General features: G+C 37.9%; 2 protein-coding genes and 1 pseudogene across 2 annotated transcripts; 1 reads left to right on the top strand and 2 right to left on the bottom strand.

The window, feature by feature from the left end:
• Window positions 1-713: 713 nt before the first annotated feature.
• LOC105058847 (uncharacterized) lies at window positions 714-2,704 on the bottom strand (annotated as a pseudogene).
• Window positions 2,705-6,292: 3,588 nt separating this feature from the next.
• Window positions 6,293-11,942, top strand: LOC105058724 (probable glycosyltransferase At5g03795). The gene is made up of 6 exons (XM_010941740.4): window positions 6,293-6,848; window positions 6,945-7,091; window positions 7,189-7,319; window positions 8,200-8,548; window positions 9,642-10,632; window positions 11,662-11,942. The coding sequence occupies exons 1-5, from the start codon at window positions 6,390-6,392 to the stop codon at window positions 10,317-10,319; spliced, it is 1,764 nt and encodes a 587-aa protein (XP_010940042.1). The 5' UTR covers window positions 6,293-6,389; the 3' UTR covers window positions 10,320-10,632; window positions 11,662-11,942.
• A 1,545-nt stretch (window positions 11,943-13,487) lies between these two features.
• Window positions 13,488-20,544, bottom strand: LOC105058723 (protein EXECUTER 2, chloroplastic). Its single transcript, XM_010941739.4, has 11 exons — window positions 20,220-20,544; window positions 19,853-19,969; window positions 19,704-19,769; window positions 17,850-17,956; window positions 17,682-17,763; window positions 16,808-17,572; window positions 15,759-15,885; window positions 15,515-15,678; window positions 15,353-15,427; window positions 15,037-15,129; window positions 13,488-13,895 (listed from the first exon to the last, which is right to left on the bottom strand). Exons 1-11 carry the CDS (start codon window positions 20,490-20,492, stop codon window positions 13,794-13,796), a joined length of 1,971 nt encoding a protein of 656 aa, XP_010940041.1. The 5' UTR covers window positions 20,493-20,544; the 3' UTR covers window positions 13,488-13,793.
• Between the last annotated feature and the right edge of the window lie 929 nt (window positions 20,545-21,473).

Genomic DNA, 21,473 nt, shown 5'->3' with positions numbered 1-21,473 from the left:
GTGTTGGTAAATGATATAGTCAGTCTACCACCAGGTCGGATTTTTTTTTTTTTTTTTTTTTTTTGACATCTGTTACATATTGACAGGCGCTATGTTGTTGTCTATATTTCTCCAAATTTGTTGTCTACATAAGTCCATAAAATACATGTATGCCGATGACAGTGGAAACTATCTATGAATATAAAATGAATGAGGAATTTAGTTTTCTCCTTTTGTTCTCTCAATGATAAAAGGAACACTAGTGGATTAAAAGGTTTCTTCCTCAGAAGAGAATGATCTTTTCTTTTACTTGTTCACCAAAAATTGAACTGAGTCTTATTTTTCTATTTTGTTGCTGTTCAAAATAAAGATACTTTTACAACTCTGTAGAAAATGTATATGAAAGGTTAAAACAACAGTGACATGTGTAATTTCTTTATCAAATAAATAATTAATATTTTTGAGGCTAATTAAAAAGTTGATGATTGACAATTTACTTCATGGTTAAATTTTAAGCAAATCCTTTTACAAATCTAGCAAAGATTTGTCCATAAACATTACCATGCTTATATTTCTTGAATTGAGAGGCTCTTAATTTCTATAGAAATTATAAATGCTACTGATAATTTTATATTTACAAATATACAATAATTTTTAATTGAGGCATTTAAATAATTATGAAAGAAAAGAAAGAACCTCCCATCATCCATCTATAATTAATTGATAATCTCATGCTAGTTCTTGTCAACACAGCTTTTTTGGGATGAATGGCTTCGATATAATTTGCTGAACTCGATGCACTGCCTGACGATTGTTAGCACAGTAAAATGTGTCTCGAAGCCATTCTTGATAATGGAGGGATGCCTAATATTAAGCATGTTGCTTGACGTGTAGTTCTCTATGAAATAAACACAATCAGTTCTTGCCTTGAAGGCAACCTCACGACGGAGCTCTTCAGCTTCTTGTGTATTTTGTATAGCTTTCTTATGGGTTAATACAACTACCAAATTTAAGCCTGAAATTAATAACAAGTTAAATTACATTCTTATCAAACAACAGAAACCATTGGTACAATTAAAGGACTTGTTAGGTTCGTGGAATTTTTTTTTTTTTTAAATATTATTTCTAAAAAATTGATTATCGATGGTTCCTTAAAATATATTGTCTGAAAAAATAATTTTGGTATTTGGTTGATCACAGGGAAAAAAATTATTTTAAAATAATTTATATTTGATGGAGCATTTTTTTTTGAAAAAAATATAAAATATATTTTATATTCTTCATATAAAAAAAATCTTACTCTATTTATATATTATCATTATTTGTAAATAAAAAATTATAATGATTAAAGATGTTTTAGCCGTATATCATGATAGATTAAGGAGGACCTGAGACATTATGATAGAAAAAATATTCATTTTAGACATAGATTTTTTTGATGACTTAAAAAAATATTTTTTAAAAAAATCTTAAATTTTCATAAAAATCAAAAAATCATATAAAAAAATAAAAAAATATATTTTTAATAAAATATTATTTTTCGATCTCTTCCTTTTAAAACCTTGACATAGATTCTTTTGGTGACTTAAAAAAATATTTTTTTAAAAAATCTTAAATTTTCATAAAAAAATCAAAAAATCATGTTCTATATAATTTTTTTTATATAAAATATGAAAATTATATTTTTAATAAAATATTATTTTCCAATCTCTTCCTTTTAAAACCTTCAAAGAAATTTCTTCATATTTCATTCATCATATTTTCCCCTCCATTTCCCGCGAACCAAACAAGTCCAAAATACCGGAATTTCTCCTCCATTGTACCATGGGAAACGAAATCTCTCCTTCATTTACCATGGGAAACGAGTTTCATGAAGCAGAGCCACCGTACTGTACCTCGTTCGCGGACGGCGCTAGCGATATCGGGCAGCTTCCTGACAGCCAGATTCCGCTCCTTCGCCGGCCCGCCGCAGCGAAGTACCAGAACCACGCACTCCGGCGCGGGCGCCGCCCCATCTCCTCCCTTGCCGCCCACCAGCGCCGCCTCCACGTCGCCCCTCGTCAGCCTAACTGCCTCCGGCAGCGCCGGCGCGTCCACCAGCTCCACCACCGCGTCCTCCTCCTGCTCCTCCCCTCTCCCGCTGCCACCTTCGCCCGGACCACGCGGCGGGCAATGGTGGCGGAGCGGGGCCCGGCGGCGCAGTCTCCGTCCTGAGGAGCAGGGGCCCTGTCTCGCCGGCCAGGGCTCGGCACGCCGTGTTCACAAACGAGCTCTTGCCATGGGCCCGGAACCCGGTGACGAGGACCGCCGGGGGGACGGCGGTGGGGCAGCCGTTGTCGCGGCGGATGAGGAGGAGGGCGTCACGGATCTCGCGGCGGAGGGAGACGACGGCCTCGTCCTGATTTTGCCGCCGGAAGGCGAGGAGCGCCGCGGCGCCGGTGACGGCGGCGGCGGCGAGCTTAGTGAGGAGGCGGAGAGAAGGGCGCTGCATTTGGCCTCCACTTCTTTTCAAAAGAATATAGATTTTCTTACCAAATTATGGGTGGTTTGTGGGACCGAAGGGTGGTAAAAAGGAGGTGGGAGAACCAAGAAATGAGATTATGGATCCAATGAAGCGATGGAACCTGGGGAAGAATTGGGTTCTTTGCCTCCCTTCACTTTGTCTCACCGTTATTCTCTGCCCTTTGGAAGTAATTTTAGACGATTATTTTATGTTAGTTCCCATTGTTATTGGCCATAATAGATCCTGAAGCATATATAGTCGGTTTCCTTTGTTGAGTAGTGCATGGATATGGTTGAAACTAGAAATGAGAGGTCTTTGTCAAGTAAAGGTGTCACCTAGATGGTGGACCCCCTGGACATTTGAAGGGCTTTTGAAATTGCACCGCCTTCAAATTGGGCGGTGGAGATAACATTAGATTTCAGAAAGATACGTGATTAGGTCCTTCTCCTCTTGCCTCCCTACTATTTGAAGAGCTGTACAAAAGAGCAGCAAAAAAAAAAAATATATCAGTTGCCTCCCCATGAAACTCGAGAAGGCATTCTTCAGTCTTTTGACCGTATTTAGGAGACATTTGGTGCATTACATAGATAATGTTACTATAGTAACGTGGTTACAGAGAAAAAATGATTATCTGATAAAATAATAAAGAATCCTACATTACAGTGTTTTGTATGTGTAGTCATGTTGTTGTAAAATAACAGAGAATCCTATATTACAGTATTTGGTATACAATTTAAATTACACAGAATAAAGTTAATTTTTCTAAAATACTTTCATTCTTACTTATTGATTATTGTCTATTTTGTACATGAACAACTTAATTTCGGGACACAATCATTTTGAGTAACATCATCATTATGTTTTCTTTTTTATTTTCATCAACCGAGACTATCCATAATTTATTTAATATATATTTTAACTTATATTGGTGGGGTATTTTGATCCTGAAGTTATCTTGTTGCAAGATTGCAGGGTTGTAAAATTATATATAATCACATAGCCACCTCTCCTTAATCAATCAGATACCTCTTTTTGATGTCATTCTGCATTACATATAATGTGATATTATCTATAAAAATGGTAAAACAAACAGTATAATTTGATTTTCTGTTGTAAAATTATATGTAATCTTGTCAGGATTATATATTACCAAACGCCCCTGAGCATCTTCAATGCGAGAACCTCCTGCAAATGTTGGAATCAATCAAATTTGCCCAAATAGTGGATGTATATGAGGTTGCAACTGGGTCGTGTTGATCCATAACCTGATCCATATGAATCTGATTTGATTCATTTTAAAGGATCCAATCCGATCCAAACCTATTATACCATTAGGACCTGAATCCATTTGATCATCTAAGTTGTGAATTAAGATTTATATGAATAGCATTTAACGTAAAGATAGGTTTAAAATTATTTTTTATATCTTATTTTTACAAAATATTGTTTATTATTTTTTTTCATATTTTTAGTAGTAGTTGGATATGTTTAACCCGAACATAATTTAGATTTGAATTTTTTGAGTTGGGGCTGTAGATCCGATCTGACTTGGATAATTTTTAGGATCGAAAGTCTTAGTCATAGATCTCATTCGATTTCACCTAATCTCCTATTAGGTTGGGTTTGAATTCAATATTGAGATTCGATCAAATAATTGGATCGAGTCGGTCACTCATAATCTGGTTCAATTCTGTTCCATTTGCACCCTTAGATAGGTATGGAATCTTTCCACTAACCGTAATTTTTCAGTACATTCCTTCTATAAATTCATCAATAGAGAAAGTGTCCGATCACCATTTTATAAAACTATTTGGAAGGTAACTACACTAGAAAAATCAAGGTGTTTATGTAGTTGGTGCTAAAAAATAAACTTAACAAGACAGATGTTGGCTAAAAGGGGTTGGGGAGGTAATGTAAGGTACTTTTTATGTAAAGCTAATGCGGAAAACATTAATCATCTCTTGATCAAATATCTCTTTACAAAAGCTTATGGTTCACCTTGAAAACTCAACTTGAGTTTTCAAGATTAAGGGATTGATCGAAAGACACAAGGGACTCATCGACAACTTGGTGAAGGAAGAAATTCAAGAAAGAATTGAGAAGAGGATCAGACCAGTTGGTCATAGCAATTTGTCGGCACATTTGGCTTGAACAGAATTTTTGTATTTTTTTTCAAAAAAGCCCTCTATAAATATTGTTCTGCATGCAGAAGGCACTCCAATCATTCATAAACATATATGAAGGTATATTATTGGAGAACCACCGGTCCCTTCGACTTCTACTCAGCCTGTTGCTACGGAGGTGGATCATTAGAGATCGACTCTGTCCTAACTCTCTCTCTCTCTCTCTCTTCTTTTTCTGTATCTGTAATCAAATAGAGCATGCATTCCTTTTATTTTGTTTTGTTGCGAACATTTTAGCATGGATTCCTTTTATTTTGTTTTGTTGCGAACATTTTATTGTGGATTCCTTTCATAAGTTGGGAATCGTAGATCGAGTGTTTTTTTTTTTTTCTTATTCTCCTGAAGCTCGGTGGGAGGTTCGATATAATAGTTTGCTCAGGCCGTAGTGGACGTACTGGATATTTTAAGTGCTCATGCTGTCCGTTGATAGAAATTAAAAAATATCGACGTTCATCTATCTGTTCTCCAGTATTGTGGAGTTCAATACATAAAAATTATATATCTGAAATATACAAAATTTACTTACTTAAATTTTGCATTGTTAATCAATATTCTTTATATATACATGATTTGTGCCATAAATTTTTCTTACTTTTCTGGAAACTACATTTATATGCATAGAGATATGGACTATATAAGGACAGAATACACACTCTCTTCTCTTGAAAAAGAGTATAATCAATTCTATATATAGTTTTAGTAATTATATATAATATTCATATATGTAAAAATTACGTTATCGTATTCGAATTATTGTCATCAATTTCATCGTTTGACTTCAAACTGGTAAGATTAAGGCTGTTAAATTCATATGTTATTCACTAAAAGGTGCCATTAATATCAACCATTCATGTAGGAATCATCACATAAACATGCATATATTGTCCTTTCTACCTGCAAGACACTTCTTAATCCTCTTATTTTAGCAAATTATCTCGCTCCTATTTACATTTTTTTTTTGGGAAGCATCGCTACTATTTATGTGACAAGGTGACCCAAGCGCATGGAAGTCGCTCTCACATTGGCATCAAACTACGTTCCTCCAAAGCTTACCCCTTCAAGATGGGGCCCATCCCCAAGAAAGGGAGGTATAATTGTGGGTGCCGCCAAAATTAGGTGTGCCGAGCACAGCACATCCCTACTTATCTCCTTCTTGTGGCCCGAAGCTTGTGAAGAACATGGTACCCTTCCACACTCCACTTATGGACCATTTAAATAATACAATATTAGCTGGCATAAAATCATATATAATCTACTCTGTTCACCTCCAATCCGCCACAGACAGCCCAAGAACCCTTTCTTGACAACTGGAACCCCACGAATTGAACGGGTGTAGGAGTGGGTGAAAAAGACTGGGTGTATCGATTATTGACTAATGCTGTGTAATTCTGACCCTATGACTTCTCCCCTTTTTTTACGTTTTTATTTATTAAGTCTACATCACATGCCACTCTCGACAAATTTACCATAAATGCCCTCATCGAAACACGCTTATCTATTTCCATTTTGTTCACACTGTTTTAGTAAATTTCGGAAGTTTGTAGGGGTTATAAAGTCATTTGGGCAAGAAGACAATCTAATGCCGTAGATTTCGCCAATCCCCGCCCTTTTCTTCCAGTCAACCATGGCGACCTCGATGAGTCTCTCGACCTCCTCACTTTCTCCTCCTCCGACGTCCTCCGGATCCGGCGACGGTGGGGGAGAAAGCGACTCGACCACCTCGAATGGAGGCGATTGGACTGTGGAAGGCAGCGACGCGCCGGCTCGGAGGCGCCGGGGTGGCCGGCCGGTGGAGGAGGGATATCGTCGCCGTCGCCCTGGTGGTCTCCGCGGCAGCGGTGATCCTCTCCTTCTCCGCGCCGTATCCGGTGTCCGTTTGGTTCCCTCCTCCCTCCGCCGTCTCCTTTTCCCATAGAACCGCCTCCTCTTTCTCTTCCTCCTCCTCCGCCGTCGCCGGAGGAGATTCGTCCTTTGATGGATCTCTTCTTCCTCCTTCAAATCCTATCCCTATTCCTCCTCCTTCACTTAGCTCTTTTCTTCAGTACGAGGAGCCAGTAGCCTCTGCTTCTACTCCACCCCCAAGTTCTCTTGTCGCGCCTTTGTCCTCTTCAGATGAGAATTCTGACGACGAGGAGGTGGAAGATAGTGGCGGTGACCTAAAGATGCCTCCTTTATGGCGAAAGGTAAGAAATCTCTGCTCGGAATTCTGTTCTTCTCCAACTTCGGTGGAAAATTCATACTTTTATGGAAATAATTTGATGCATAATTGGTTTCTGTAGCCTGGTGATGCTTCACACTCGACCGACTCCACCGCTACGACCGTGCCGCCGCCGGTTGTGGCATCTCCTCCACCGATTTCGAAATCTGATGCTGTGGAGGGGAAATCAAGCACTGGGGAACCAAAGGTGCCGCCTTTGCTGCCACAGGTGGATGTTACAGCTCAGGGGTTTCTTTTTTTTGTCATTCTTTGCAGAAATTTAACATTTTTAATTGGATATCTTGTGTTTCTCTTCATCTGTGTAGATCCCCGTTTGGTTGATGTCTCCTGATCAGCAGCTTATATATGCGAAGAGAGAAATTGATCATGCCCCACTTGTTTTGGATGATCCTGATCTTTATGCTCCACTGTTCAGAAATGTTTCAGTTTTTAAGAGGTGAGACCGAAGGAGTTTTGAATCATTTGGTTTCTCCTTCATCTTTCTTATGTTCAGGGTAGGAATTATACCGTTCAGAAATGATCTTCTGGACTGAATTTATCTCTGATTCGTTGTGTCTCGCGGTTGTTTTCTTTACCCTGTAATTTTGGGTAGTTAAATTATGGGGAGTTGGGCTGGGTTTCCTTGTTAGGGTTTCGGTTGTTAGTTTTGTCATTTTTCTGATTTGACCTAAGAGGATGGTAAGGGGCTTCTTGATGAGTCATAATTTGTAGTGTTAATTCTTCTGCCAATCTTGAATCTAGTTTAAAAATCATAGACTATTTGTTTACTTCTTAAAATTAGGCTTGTCTATGTTGGAAGAAAGAGAATGAGAGGTTGCCAATCTGGTTCCATAAGATCAGTTGAGCGCTGAACTAAGAAATTGGCTAACCTATAACTCTGTGTTGTGGTCTGATTGCCAGTTTTGTTTGGCCATGGCTATGGGCGATGCATGTTACCAAGATACTAACTTTTAGCCCGTTGAGCAATACCTTCCATTCCTTTTTCCCAGAAATATATCTTCCACACCAAGATTTGACAATGGAATCTAATTGTTGCACTTTCCAACCATGTCAGCATTCTAGTCTCTTGTGGCAAGTTATCTTTATTTTAGTAATTTTATACATCATAATACTCCTTTTGTCAGAATATATTCTGTTGTAGTGACTAGAAAATACATTGTAACTGCCAGAACATATAATGTTTAGTTAACACTTGGTATAAAAGTGTGCATGCTGTTATTATATCTCAAAATCTTTGAACTTCCAAGAGTTAGAATCAATTGTTACATTTTTTTTTTAGAGACAACATTTTGAAAGTGAAACTGCAATACTTACAGGAGCTATGAACTAATGGAAAGAATACTTAAAGTGTATATCTACAAGGATGGATCGAGACCTATTTTCCACTTTCCTGACCTTAAAGGCATCTACGCTTCTGAAGGATGGTTTATGAAATTAATGGAGGGAAACAAGCAATTTGTTGTGAAGGATGGAAAGAAGGCCCACTTATTCTATCTGCCATATGGTGCACGACAGCTAGAACTCACTCTTTATAGGCCTGATTCTCATAATATAAATGATCTTTTGATCTTTCTAAGGGACTACATCAACATGATCTCTGCTAAATATCCTTATTGGAACAGGACAAGAGGAACAGATCACTTCTTTGTTGCTTGCCATGATTGGGTATGCTCTTTCTATCTTTGTCCTTACCATCTTTCTTTTTCCCTCGAGTAAAATTTCATGTTTTAGGTGTTGTGAATATGATCTCACCTGCTCGTGTACTTGCATAACTCCGTGTGCATAACTTTGTTTTAGCATTTATCACTGTACTGTCCTTGATAGGAATCTGATATTGACATCTCACTGGTTTTATGTTATTCTATTGGACTTTAGAACAAATGATCGCTACAATTCATTCTTCATATGTATGAAATTGCTGAGATGCACAGTGCTCAATTGGAGCAAAGTAAATGTCACAATGAAATAATATTGCTTAGTTATAGTTTGTCACTTGGCAGCAGATTAATTTCTTTGACTAGCACCTATGGTTATGTTTTGTTTAAAAGTTTTTGGCTTTTGAGGAACCAAACAAGCTTTACCAAAATGAGGAGAAGTTATTAGAAAAAAAGAGAGAAAATGGCCAATGTTGTTGAACAACATAATCTTTTTGGAGTTAGCTAGAAGAGGTTTCATCAATCAATTTGTCTTTTTATTACTTTTATGGTCTAAAGAACATCGAAAGATAACATTTACACAATTTTTGAACTAGGGTACCATGATCCAAATTTTTCATATATCTTTTCGATTTTTGATGCGGTCTCAATGTTCTCCTTTACTTTCATATGTGATATTCGGATTTGACATCTCTAGCAGTTATGGTTGTCAGAAGAATGTGGCACGAAATTTTGTCAATTAGCTTATTACTGTGTCACTATAACAGAAACCATATGGCCGATGGTGTTGTTTAATTGACCAGCTAAGTTGATAAATATTTACCAACCATTCTCAACTTGCCATGTCACCCAAGGTAAAAAAAAAAGAGTATCAACTATGGGATATATTTGCCAACTGTCTGATATCTCCCAGTTACCATCTTCATTAACAGAATTCGTTTTTTGCTTTTTTTTGTTTTGGTTGGTGGGGGTGGGGATGACATCACAAACTTACTAAACGACCATTGTTTGTCTAATAATGTTTATGCTGGGCTGGTCATCTTTCAATAACTCTTTCTGATCATATATGATCTCTTAATCTTTCTTCATCTGAAACCATGTAGGGTCCGTACACAACAAAATTGCATGATGAATTTAAAAGGAACACCATCAAAGCTCTATGCAATGCAGATGTCTCGGAAGGAGTATTTATTCGTGGAAAAGATGTCTCCCTCCCAGAAACCTACATCAGAACACCCAGAAGGCCTCTCAGGGATGTTGGAGGGAAACCTGTTTCCCAGAGGTCTATACTTGCCTTCTTTGCCGGACAAATGCATGGCCGTGTCAGACCCATCCTTATCCAGTACTGGCGTGGGAAAGATGCAGACATGAGAATCTATGAGGCCCTCCCACATAGGGTTGCTAAAAAGATGTCATACATTCAACACATGAAAACAAGCAAATTTTGCATTTGTCCAATGGGCTATGAAGTGAACAGCCCAAGGATAGTGGAGGCTATCTATTATGAGTGTGTTCCGGTTATAATAGCAGATAATTTTGTGCTTCCATTTGATGAAGTGCTTGACTGGAGTGCATTTTCAGTGGTCGTGGCAGAGAAGGATATACCTAACTTGAAGGATATCTTGTTGAAAATTCCACTAAGACAATATATAACCATGCAGATGAATGTGAAGAGGCTGCAGAAGCATTTTCTATGGCATGCTAAGCCAATAAAGTACGATATCTTCCACATGATACTGCACTCAGTTTGGTTCAATAGGCTGAATCAGATTCAAGTGTAGCAGTAATGTTCCATCATACAGTTTGTTCAGAAGTTAAAGGGTAGACCATATAGTTCAGCATGACAAAACTAATCATGTTAGGTGAGCTGAATGGAAAGAGGATCCAGACTGCACGCAAGCTTGCATATTACATGAAAGAATATTCTTACAATTGTCAAAGAAACAGATTAATATGCACCAGTTTTTTCCTTTGGTTCTTTTATCCATGAAGGGGCTAGGCTGGCCTTCCACAGTTTGACATCCAGAGCTTTGATAGATAAGGCTTTGGATGTACAACAAGAACACAAAATAAGGATGTGGATATTGGATACAGGTATGGAACCAACATCTAGCTATTAGTTTGAATGTTAAGCAAGCAAATATTTCCATATTTATGCATTGTTTATGCCAGAGATGATTTCTTTTTTAAATATACATCCATGGATAATGAGAGGAGGTGATGAAGAAGTACTAAAACTTTTTTGTATTTAACTAATCATTTGCCTGACATTCTTTAGGTCACTAGTTTTCATCATTTGAGTATTTGAAGTTTTATGCAATTGGCAATCATAGTCAGAAATTTGGCGTTCAATATATGTCTGTTTGGTGTCAAGAAAATCTACGTTTTATTTATTTATTTTTTTGGTGGCAGTTATTTCCTTGGAAGAAGAACAGTCTAATTTTTAAAGTAATTATACAAAAAGAAAAAAGAAATTGAAAAGTAGGAGACCATGATATGCTTTTCTGGAAGGGATCTTGAGTTTACTCTTATTTTCCAGTGGTCTTTGGGGAACAAAAAAAAAAAATTCAGATAATGTACAGTTTCTGGGTTTTAGTTTTCCACCAAACAGACGGTAGAAAACTGAATTTTTCACTGAAATATAGTGTTCTGATCTGTTTTCATCCTTAACAGAATACTTGATATTCATGTAATTTTTTCCCCTTGTGAAAAAATTAAAAATAAAAGTGAAATAAAAAAGTGGATTGTTTTACAGTTAATTATGATTGTTCAGGGACTGACATGTGCGAGGGAATCGGAAAATATAGCAGCTACAGCAACCATTGATTCATCACATAGTGATGATTGATTTTTCTGTAAATAAGTTGTAGATACCTCATCAAGATGCTAATTCACAAAAGTTATGATTTATGAATTAGTAGATAGTTTTTGGATAACTTTATTTTTCTTAAGTAATTCAGAGAATGACGAAAGATTTAAAAGTTCTTGAACAATCTCCACTTTTTTTTAATCTATTGAAAGATTATTATCAATATGATTCCCAGTGAACTTACAATTTCATCATTCAGTTGTTATTTATTCTTATGTTTTTTGTTTCAAAATATTGTCTATTCGTGTTCTCAGGTAGCAATGGAAAACAGGAAACGACAGATAGGATGGACAGCATCATTCCATGGGTCGCTCACATAATTTTGCAGTTCCACTTTGTAAAGCATCTACTAATTTTGCTTGTTAAATAAGTTCAAAATTATTATTCATTGTTTGTAATGAGATTTCCTGTTAAAACATACATTTTTTCTGTCAAAAAAATATCACTTGTAAAAAGGACTATTTTTTTGGTTAACATTGATCAAGTAGATGTTATACTCCATTCTTGAAAAGCTTTTGAAGCTCCAATTATTAAATTGTGTTCCTCTTAACATGTTAAAGTTGGTAATGGAGAATGCGATATCTTCGTTGAGGTAAGGTGGTTGGTAACGCACACCAGTAGAAGAGGTACATGCTAAAGGAATAAAGACGGTGTTCGGTTCCTGTATAAATATTTTCATCTGCTGTATGTTATATAACAGGAACCTTTGCTTCAAAGACTTGGTTCTTACAAGTAGAAATTTATTCCGGTGCTTTTTTAGACTGTAACGTAGAAACAAGATGAGAATGGGATGCCAAGTTTACATCACCGCTCACTGCCATTTTTAAACAGAGCTGTACTTTTAACATGTATACTTGGTGCTACCTGCATCACTGTGCTAGCAGACCACCTGCCCTCTTGTGCAAGGGAGTTGAAATGGTAATGTCAAATTTAATAAAAATAGAGGAATCCACGGCTGCATGAAGTTAATTGGGGAAATGTAAGAGAAGCCATGAGAAACGGTGTTCAAACTAACAGCTTTTAATGTGAGAGATTTTGGTAGACCAAGTTAATGGATTCCAGGTCGGCTCCGGGCCAGGTGGACCCAGTACCTTCCCCTTCTTCCCCTTCACCCGACGTCGCCGTCACCATCACTGGCCCCTCGATGCCTCTTCCTCTGGCCCTAGGCACTGCATCCTCCTCCGCTAATGGACATGGATGGCTAAAGGACCCAATACAAAGAGTACTTGGGAAATCAAGAGGGTTCTCTTAATATAATATATTGATGGGACCACCATATGAAAAGATTCAGGGTAGTGATGGCGAATTCACTCATTCGCGTCATGTATGCAAAATCATTCTTGTTTTCTTCAAATCACTATGTTTTATGCACTCTTCTTCCAAAGAAATGCATCATGATCACTTTTTGAGACCTAATTTGCAAAAATCCAGATGGGAGGATTAACAGGAAATGAGTAATAAAGTCCCAACAATATACCCATCTCCGGATGTTCCGAACTGAGAAAAAGATTCGGACAGATTCTAATCAAAGTATCGTGCAAGACGCATGTAGGTTAAAACCACCAGCACATGGAATTGGAATCCCCAGAAGGCCTTAAAACTTCCACTCCCGTCCAACCCTTTTTCACATGAAATGAGAAAAAAAAATTGGGGCCCCATGGCACCTTCATGCTGGATGCCAGCAGCACAGGCTGTTTCCAGGCCCACACGGCAAATCCAGCTGGCGATCAATCATGGAAGTCTCGAGAGAACAGCCTTTAATCAAGTTCCCACTCCACAGCGCGGTTATCTCCTGGGCCTCCACGTTGAAATATAGCATCAATTATATGTCGAGACCTGATAAGCCGGGAAGGACGTCAAGAGAGACCCTCCAGTATCTGGGCAAAGAAACTAACTAAAATCACAATTACCGGTCTCGAATCCGGTATAAAACAATTACCAAATGGAGGGAAAAGAATCATAGCGCATGCACCTGTGTCATTTATGTCGTCCATCACAGTATCGTCTAGCTAAAAGAATGAAAGCGATCAAGCACATCATGTCAGAATAATGATCTCCACAAACATTTAGCATTCGCATATAAATATAAGGGGAGGGCATGCTATTATGTACAAATTAAGAATTCTGGCATCATAAAATATTCTGCTACTCGGTACCTTTGGATTTAACTGGATGAGCACTTAAGCAGCGAGTGAAAAAAGAAAAAAAAGGGGGAAAATTGGAGGAAGAAAAAAAGCTTCATTACTAAACTTAAAACAGAAAGAAATGATATAGGATTATGAACAGCACAAGCTGTCGTATCTGGAACTCCTTTTCTCAAAAGCCTGTCTACTGCCATTCCCGAACTCCAATTCGAAGCAAGAACATCTGTTTGATCTGCACAACATCAGTCTGGAAGTTTCAAACGCTCGAACAACACCAGGAAGCTTTGATCAGGTATAACATAAAGAAATCCAAGCTCCGTGCCTCTGACATGCGGTCCAAAGCCCTGCACAAGACAGTTTGAGAGTTAAAACAATTTCCTTAAGGGAGTCAATGTTTTTGCCAGCACTATTATAGTACTGCACGGTTATAGTATATCGGAGTGATACAGCTTGTTAGCCCAGGCTGAAGCAATATAGAAGTTTAAGATCATGACCTACTGTCATTTTAGCGTGTCACACTTGATGATCGACTTATACAGTGAACAATCAACACCATACAAAGCATTACTAAAATATTTAACCATCCAGAGCCAGTTTGATGCCTCCTGCTAAGGGTTTTATTCATTTGATCTTGGCAGCATGCCAAAGAATTGATTAGAAATTCACCCATTACCTTATTTTTCACGATCCTCCACGTCACCCCTTCATCCAGGTGCCATAAGATAACTGTTGCACATGATCATACTATTCTAAGTTGATTCCCTGCCAAAACCCCCTCCCTGCTTCTCTCCACGCTCCATTATTGCTAGCACAAATCCACCTAGCCTTCATCTCTATCATGCTGATCTTGTGGATTTGAACACTGTTTATCATTGAATTTTTGTTTAAAAATTAAAGGGCATGTGCTGTACAAGCTGTACATAACATCTCAAAGCACGTCGCTGCTTCATCCCCTAGGTACCTAATGCGGACGCATGCAGCAAATTCAGATGTGTGTACGTGGAAATAGACCACTTGAAAAATTTAAAATACAAAGCATTTAGGAATCGGTGCGGGACTGAGGTACCCTATGGAGAAGTTTCCTGCAATGAAGCTTCATCCGCCCAGATCTTTTTGTACTTCAGATGAACCTTCAATGCTTCTATCAATCACATTTGTGAAAAAGTAGGTTCGAAAAATAGAAAAAGATCTAAAGAGCATGGAAGAGTTATCCTTTACAACCTCCTACCCTCAACCAACTGAAATCAAAGAGTACGAATCTTGTGCCTCTTAAATCATAGAAGGTTCTGTCAGAACTATATTTACTAATTAGCTATATGAGCACCACACTGTGTGCCATGTGTTTCAAGCCATCTATCTAATAAGGTTTTGATGCTAAATGATAAATTGTCACAAGGTTATGTATCCACTGGCATGGTGGTACACAAATACAGATACCATAGGCATAAAATAATTTGAAAGAAGCATTAAATGACCTGCTTTTACCTTTCCATTGAGCTGTAACAATTCTCCATCAACCCATTGTGGATTCTTGAATCCAGGTTCTGCTATTCTTCCCTGGCCCTTGTAACTTGCAACCTGCAATTTCAATGCAATTGGATCAATTCTAAAGAACATCTTTTGCTGAGGTAGGGTTCTGAGACTTAAGTGCATAAAAATGAATATGCATAACCACATCAACAAGGAATATAAGGGTGAATTATCAAATTGTTCTTGTAAGGTTTGAAAGACAGGTTATGTCAGATCATCACTTGCACATCTGATACAGGAACAAACTAAAAGAAACTAAAGCAAAGATTACCACGCCAAGCTCCTCTGGATAGAGTCCACGGTTTCGAAGCTGATTCCCCTTCCCAATTTTAGCACGAAATGTTACCTGCCCAAAGAAAACCAGGTAGAAAATGTACACAGATTCAACGTATTGAAGAAAAAGTGAAGAAAAACTAATTAATTAATCACATGCCTGTCCAGCAGGAACATTTAGATCCCCAGTCAATTTTACAGCTTCAACATACTCAAAGAACTCTATGTCTTGATCTGTTTCATCCGTACTATTCCAGTGACCATACTTGCGCTGCAGTTGCACCACCTCAGTGCCATAGGGGCCAAAAGCTCCCACATATAGACCTGCATGAAGACAGAGGATGCTGGCTGTTATATATTTTGAATCAAATGTAAACCATATTTGATTCTCCAATCAGATTTACCATCAAACGGATCTAAACCATCATTGTCCGTGATGATGCGATTAAAAACCGTATTCCTAGACAATCTGTTTCTTCTCTGAGCCTGGCTAACTGCAAGCTGGATAACCTCTCGGAGATCTTTAGAAACCTAATACAATTAACTCTTGTTGATCAGTTCAAGTGATACATACATAAATAATTCAAGATTGCTACTGTTCACCATAATGTACTGTTACTGTAATGTCTCAGTAACCTGATGCACTCCAAAGACACACTTTGTAGTCAGCTCTATAAGCCAATTATAATTTATATCATCTGATTTTGTTCTCATCTAGGTGCAATCATATTGTAATCAGCCAATAACTATTTATAAACACAAGTGTCAAGGCAGAAATTGATCTGGAAAGCCAGCACATTCAAGCTTATTAAGTGTCAATAACACTTTGTGGGTGAGATACATGGTCAATACAATGAAAACACGTAACAAATGTCAGTCTGACGTATAACCACAAATACATGAAGTAGTTCATCAAAATTGGCAGCATCCTCTTTCCTCAAGTTGAAGAATACCAGACATGACAGGTAAATGTGAAATTTCAGTCGAGACAGGAAAATTCACGCTCAAGGCATATGCACCAAGCATCTGGTACACATATATGATTTGACAACTAAGCAGGTTCCAAACTCCTGAAGAGCTCACCAATGACAGTAAGGTAAAAGGCACCAATATTATGAAGGCATGCAAGACTTGGCTAGTATTTTATATCTTATATGCAAGCAAAGCCAAAATAATAAAAGGAATCTAGCATATTCAGCAGCAGCAGTGGCAGTACTAATGCTAGTAACATGTATGACTAAAAATTACAAGATCATTGGAGCCATTGGCCCACTATATCTTGATTGCAGGTGAGACAAACGTGCTCATGAAAAACTGCAGTATCAGCAGCTCACGTACTGCTTAATATTATATAGATTGATCATAATACATAATGTTAAGTTCGATCACAAATTTGGCACAACTACAAACATTTATTACTAAATAACTGAAGATTATTTTATCTTAAGCTCACCTTTGAGGTAGCCTTGTCCCCACTCAAGAATGCCTTGGCAACATCAGGAGGCATAAGATCTGAGGCTGCTTGAGCAGCAATAGCTGCAACTTTGATTTTTCTAGCTTTTCTTTCTTCAGCATCAAGTTCAGCACCCCTTCCAGGAATATGCAATATGAAAGAGTCCTTTTCCAAATCTGCTATTTCTGCTGGAACACGTACATATGATTTTGACAAAACATCCTCTTTGTTATGAAGCACTCCACCAATATAAAGCTTCACATTTGTATTTTTGCTCCCTTCGGTTGAATCAGCACCCCCACCCACTGGCAGTGCTTCACGCTGAATGCTATCCAGATTGCTTGTTTCATCCTTCGCATCATCAATGGCAGTGGTCTTCTCTTCATCTTCTTGCACTAACTGCTCCAAAGATTCTGTATCCACCTTAGTTTCCTCCGACCCAATAACATTCAATACTTTCACTTTAAACCCAGGAATCCTCTCCTTGAGAAAATTTATAATACTTGTAAGGCCTTCTTCAGTAGAATCCTTAGAATTTATATCCTCCCCACCTTTCTCTGCAGCATCTTCATTTCCTTTCTCTGCAGCAACTTCATTGCCTTTCTCTGCAGCAACTTCATTGCCTTTCTCTGCAGCATCATCATTAGCGGGATTTCCTTCTATGGATGAGTTCTCAGAGTCATATATAGCTGAATCATCTGTTGCCTTCGATACCAATGAGGGGGAAAGGGTTGATTTTCCTTTCAAAGTTTGCAAGGACACAACCTGGCCAATGATTGAGCATCAGAGGTGGTTGGGAAAATTACTACATGGTTATAGAAAATGATCAGAGTAAAATTGAAGGAATCTTATAACAGCCTTGACATTATAATACCTGTGTTATATATACCCCATCATCATCTTTGATAAGAAATATTTCAAACAATGGGGTTCCTGTAGATCTAGTGAGAAGTTGCCTGAAATTGCAGTAATCAACAAGTTATAATGGCTCAGAGAGAGAGAGAGAGAGAGAGAGAGAGAGAGAGAGGCTGAAAACTAATACCTTGGACTATAACTCTTGGCAACATATCTTCCAACACCTGGGGTTATGCGTACTATTCTGCCAAAAGGATCATCAGAATCCTTTGCCCAGCCCACCCACCAACCTACCTGAAAGATGAAGTGACAGCATCTGAATTGCAGCACATCATAGAGCATTAATCTAAACAAGAACTGTGGTGTGTAAAATGCTAATTAAAATGATTATGATGACCAAGTATCCACTTGAGACTAATCTCTATTTGGTTAAGAAAAGATGCATAAGCTAACAAAGAAAATTTGTATACGCCAGTTAAACCTTAGCATTTGCTTGTATTTAAGAATTGATGTGCAAAGTTTGGGGAAATGAAAAATGCATTCCAAGGAAACTATTGTAAGGCATAAGCTAATGCTCATAGTGGTGACCACATTGGAAGTTTATTTCCTTTGGTTAGTATACACGGTAATGAAGAGTAAACATAGTAGTTTGTTTTTGAATACATGGTAGACATATAGGCATGTTTCAGACCCTGTTATCTTCTCCTTTTTTGCTGGAGGGGGGACCAAACTACATGCCAAATAAAAAATTACTAGAGCACGCAATTAAAACATATGCATCATGTCAGTTAATTACAGTACGATTCAAGCTTTTCCAAGCAGTTCTGTAGTTAGTCCTTCCTTTTAATATATTGCTTAGCTTTTCCTTTTAATATATTGCCATTAATCTGTAGTGTTGCATTATATAGTGCACAAAGGCAAGTTGTATGTAAGTGATATATTTTATCAATGCTAGCATTAGTATGAAGGAGGAATTGTAATGCATGTGCCATGTTTTTGTAAGAATAATCGATGAAATTTTCTCATTCAAAAACAGCATTCGCAATCAATGAATTAATTTTCTCAACAGAGTATGCCAATTGGGTGAAAATACAAACTTTAATTACCTAACAGAAACTTAACTTATTTTTTACCTACTCCTCTATGTAATAGTCCCAAAGTGTTCTAGCACTTGATACCATACCCGATAACACAATAAGCTTGTTTATATACTAAATCATACAAATACAATCTTAGTTGCTAGCATCGGAAGTGGGTTGCTGGAGTGGGAAAAAGTGCAGATGCAGGGAAGTGGATAGTTTAGAAACACTATTAGTAAACAATTGCTTAGGAAGTAGGTCCAGGAACAAGATTCCGGTAAAATTTCAAAGCATTTGTGTGACTTGAGGGAGAAGATTATGGCTACTAAGAGCACAATATGCTTTGGTTTAAACTCAATCCCATTTCTCAAACTAACATGCACAAGGCTATGAAAATCGCCCCATTTCATTGCTCAAAAATTGTGTAAATGCACTACATCCACATCACTGGTAAGTAGTAATTGCAACTATTACACCATCTAGGCAAAGAGAAAGTAGCATTTGCATGTTCTTTAACAAACAAGGTACAAGGATTGAAAACATAGTTACTTTACAGAACAAACTAACATTGCATGGGCACGATTAAAGAGATGAGTAAATTAATCTACTCCAACAGCCACATGAAACTTCTCGAAAGTAATGCAGGTGCAATAAAGATGCAAGTGAATGATGCAACACAATACTTGATAAATACTAAAAAACGGTTCCTTTTTCTGAGCATATTTTTTAATTTAATTTTAAAATAACATATAAGGCGAATAAAATTAGGTAGTCTAAAAGTAATTTAGATATTCACATTAGCAGCAGAGCTAAAGTTGCAGCCACTGTAGAGCTCCAAACCTCCAAACAATAAGGATCAGGTAACTATATGGCACCTAAGATAGAAGACTCCTGAATCTCAAGAAAACTCTTACACTAAACTAATATGGAGATAAGGGAATATATGCATGATAGGGAATTACCAGCCCACTGCCTGCAAGTCTACATAACTTTGATGCATCATGATAACGTTCCTCTTCTATAGCATTCTGGAGAATGACAAGATATAGTATTAGAATCAAAGCTCAAAATTGTTAAACAACTTGATAATGATAGAACGAATATGACTGACCTTCAGCTCAGACATTACTTGAGCTACGACATCCTTAGATGTTGCTTCTGCAATAGCTTTCTTCAGTTTGGCAGCTTCGGAAAAGTCCTCTTTTTCAATGGCTTCTTCAAGTTGAAACTACCATGAAAAGAAAGAAGATAATTAGATCGATCAATTCGGATTGCCATAAAATTAAAAAGACAAGAAAAAAGAATTGGTAGCACTAAATGCATTATTGGATTGATAAGCAAATTAAATCCCAGAAAACAGCGAGAAAAATCCAATATAATCCAAATCCAACTCAAAAATTTCATAACAAAGCATAAGAAATCTTGAATTTGGCCCTTTCGATTCAAGGGCATGAAAAGGGGGGGAGGAGATTGATCACCTTGAGTACGGAAAAGAAGTTTTCGGCCTGGTCGGTCTCCGAGAAATGGCTGCTCCACCGGTTCCAGTCCCAGTCTGAGTAACCACCTCCGCCGCCGCCGGTCGTGACGGCAGGGGTGCTACAGCGGCAGGAGAGGGTAGCGCCGCTGCGCTCGCACCGGAGGAGGGGGCGGCGGAGGGCCGCGCCGGCGAAGCCGAGGTGGACGTCCCTCGAGGGCGGAGCGGAGGAGCGGAGGAGCGGCGCCGCCGAACCCCATGCGTTCGCGACGGCCATCGCGCACTCTCTCTCGGAAGGGCGAGAAGGGCAGAAGGGGGTGGATCGAGATGAGAAGACGACTATTTATGGGTTGTGGGGCTTGGAGAATTGTTTGCAGTTTGGGATAATGAAATGGCAGCGGACGTACCAGCGGCTGCCACGTACTACCTCAGGAAATTATCTTTTTCTTTTAAAAAATGGATCTGGTACGCTTGCTATTCATGGACACTTATTTAGTTCCGACTGATAAGCGAAGGCGGCAATTTAAGTTCAGGTTACGGAAACGAGTAGGCCGTTACCTGCACCCAACTCGCGTTTACCTTGAGGTAGGGTGGGACACGAGATCGAATGAGCAGAGTTAGGGTAGACGGGTTAGATTGATGGTACCGTATAAAAGTATAAAAATTATATTTTATATATAAGTTAATTTTTTTAGAAAGATATTTTTTATATAAATTAATTTTTTTAAAAAATAATTTATTATATATATATATATATATATATTATTGTCAAAATTAAATCTGGTTAGGTCCATCAAAATGGTGCTATTGGATCCGCAATTGTAGAAGATGATTTGCCTTTGAATCACAGACCTGCACATAAAATGAATAAAAAAAGCTTATCGAATTGTCTCTGATCGAGCATTCCGATGTCTAAGTCAAATTAGACTTTAGAAGAACTATAATAAAGAGAATATAACAAAGAATTATAGTAAAAATATTATCTTATTCTGATCGACTCATTTTATCTTTCTCGGATTGGTCTTGAAATCAATCTTTAGGAGCTTTATCTTTGGAAACTCGGCTTATTGGAGCTCAGTCTTTTAGACTTTTCGACATCGACTTTTTGATGAGCTCGACCTTCTTAATCTTTTGAGGTTGGTTTTCTAATGAGCTTAGCTTCTTAATATTCTCAGCTTTCTGATGTGCTTGGCTTTCTCGACCTTGTGAAGTCGATTTTCTGATAGGCTCGATCTTCTTAGGCTTCTCGGCCTTTTGA

The sequence above is a fragment of the Elaeis guineensis genome, chromosome 15, assembly GCF_000442705.2.
Source record: "Elaeis guineensis isolate ETL-2024a chromosome 15, EG11, whole genome shotgun sequence".
NCBI classification, from domain to species: Eukaryota; Viridiplantae; Streptophyta; class Magnoliopsida; order Arecales; family Arecaceae; genus Elaeis; species Elaeis guineensis.
Note: the sequence above shows the minus strand (reverse complement) of the source record. Positions and strands in the feature narration are given on the sequence as shown.

Bases quoted from the DNA above. Each gene is read 5' to 3' on its own strand.
- LOC105058724 (XM_010941740.4), top strand. From the start codon at position 6,390: ATGGAGGCGATTGGACTGTGGAAGGCAGCGACGCGCCGGCTCGGAGGC. The intron at 7,092-7,188 runs GTGGATGTTACA...TCATCTGTGTAG, and splicing joins TGCCGCCTTTGCTGCCACAG to ATCCCCGTTTGGTTGATGTC. The intron at 7,320-8,199 runs GTGAGACCGAAG...CAATACTTACAG, and splicing joins AATGTTTCAGTTTTTAAGAG to GAGCTATGAACTAATGGAAA.
- LOC105058723 (XM_010941739.4), bottom strand. From the start codon at position 20,492: ATGGCCGTCGCGAACGCATGGGGTTCGGCGGCGCCGCTCCTCCGCTCC. The intron at 15,428-15,514 runs GCATGTGATTAA...TTCTTTGGGCAG, and splicing joins TAAATGTTCCTGCTGGACAG to GTAACATTTCGTGCTAAAAT. The intron at 15,130-15,352 runs GTAATCTTTGCT...TTGAAATTGCAG, and splicing joins ATCCAGAGGAGCTTGGCGTG to GTTGCAAGTTACAAGGGCCA.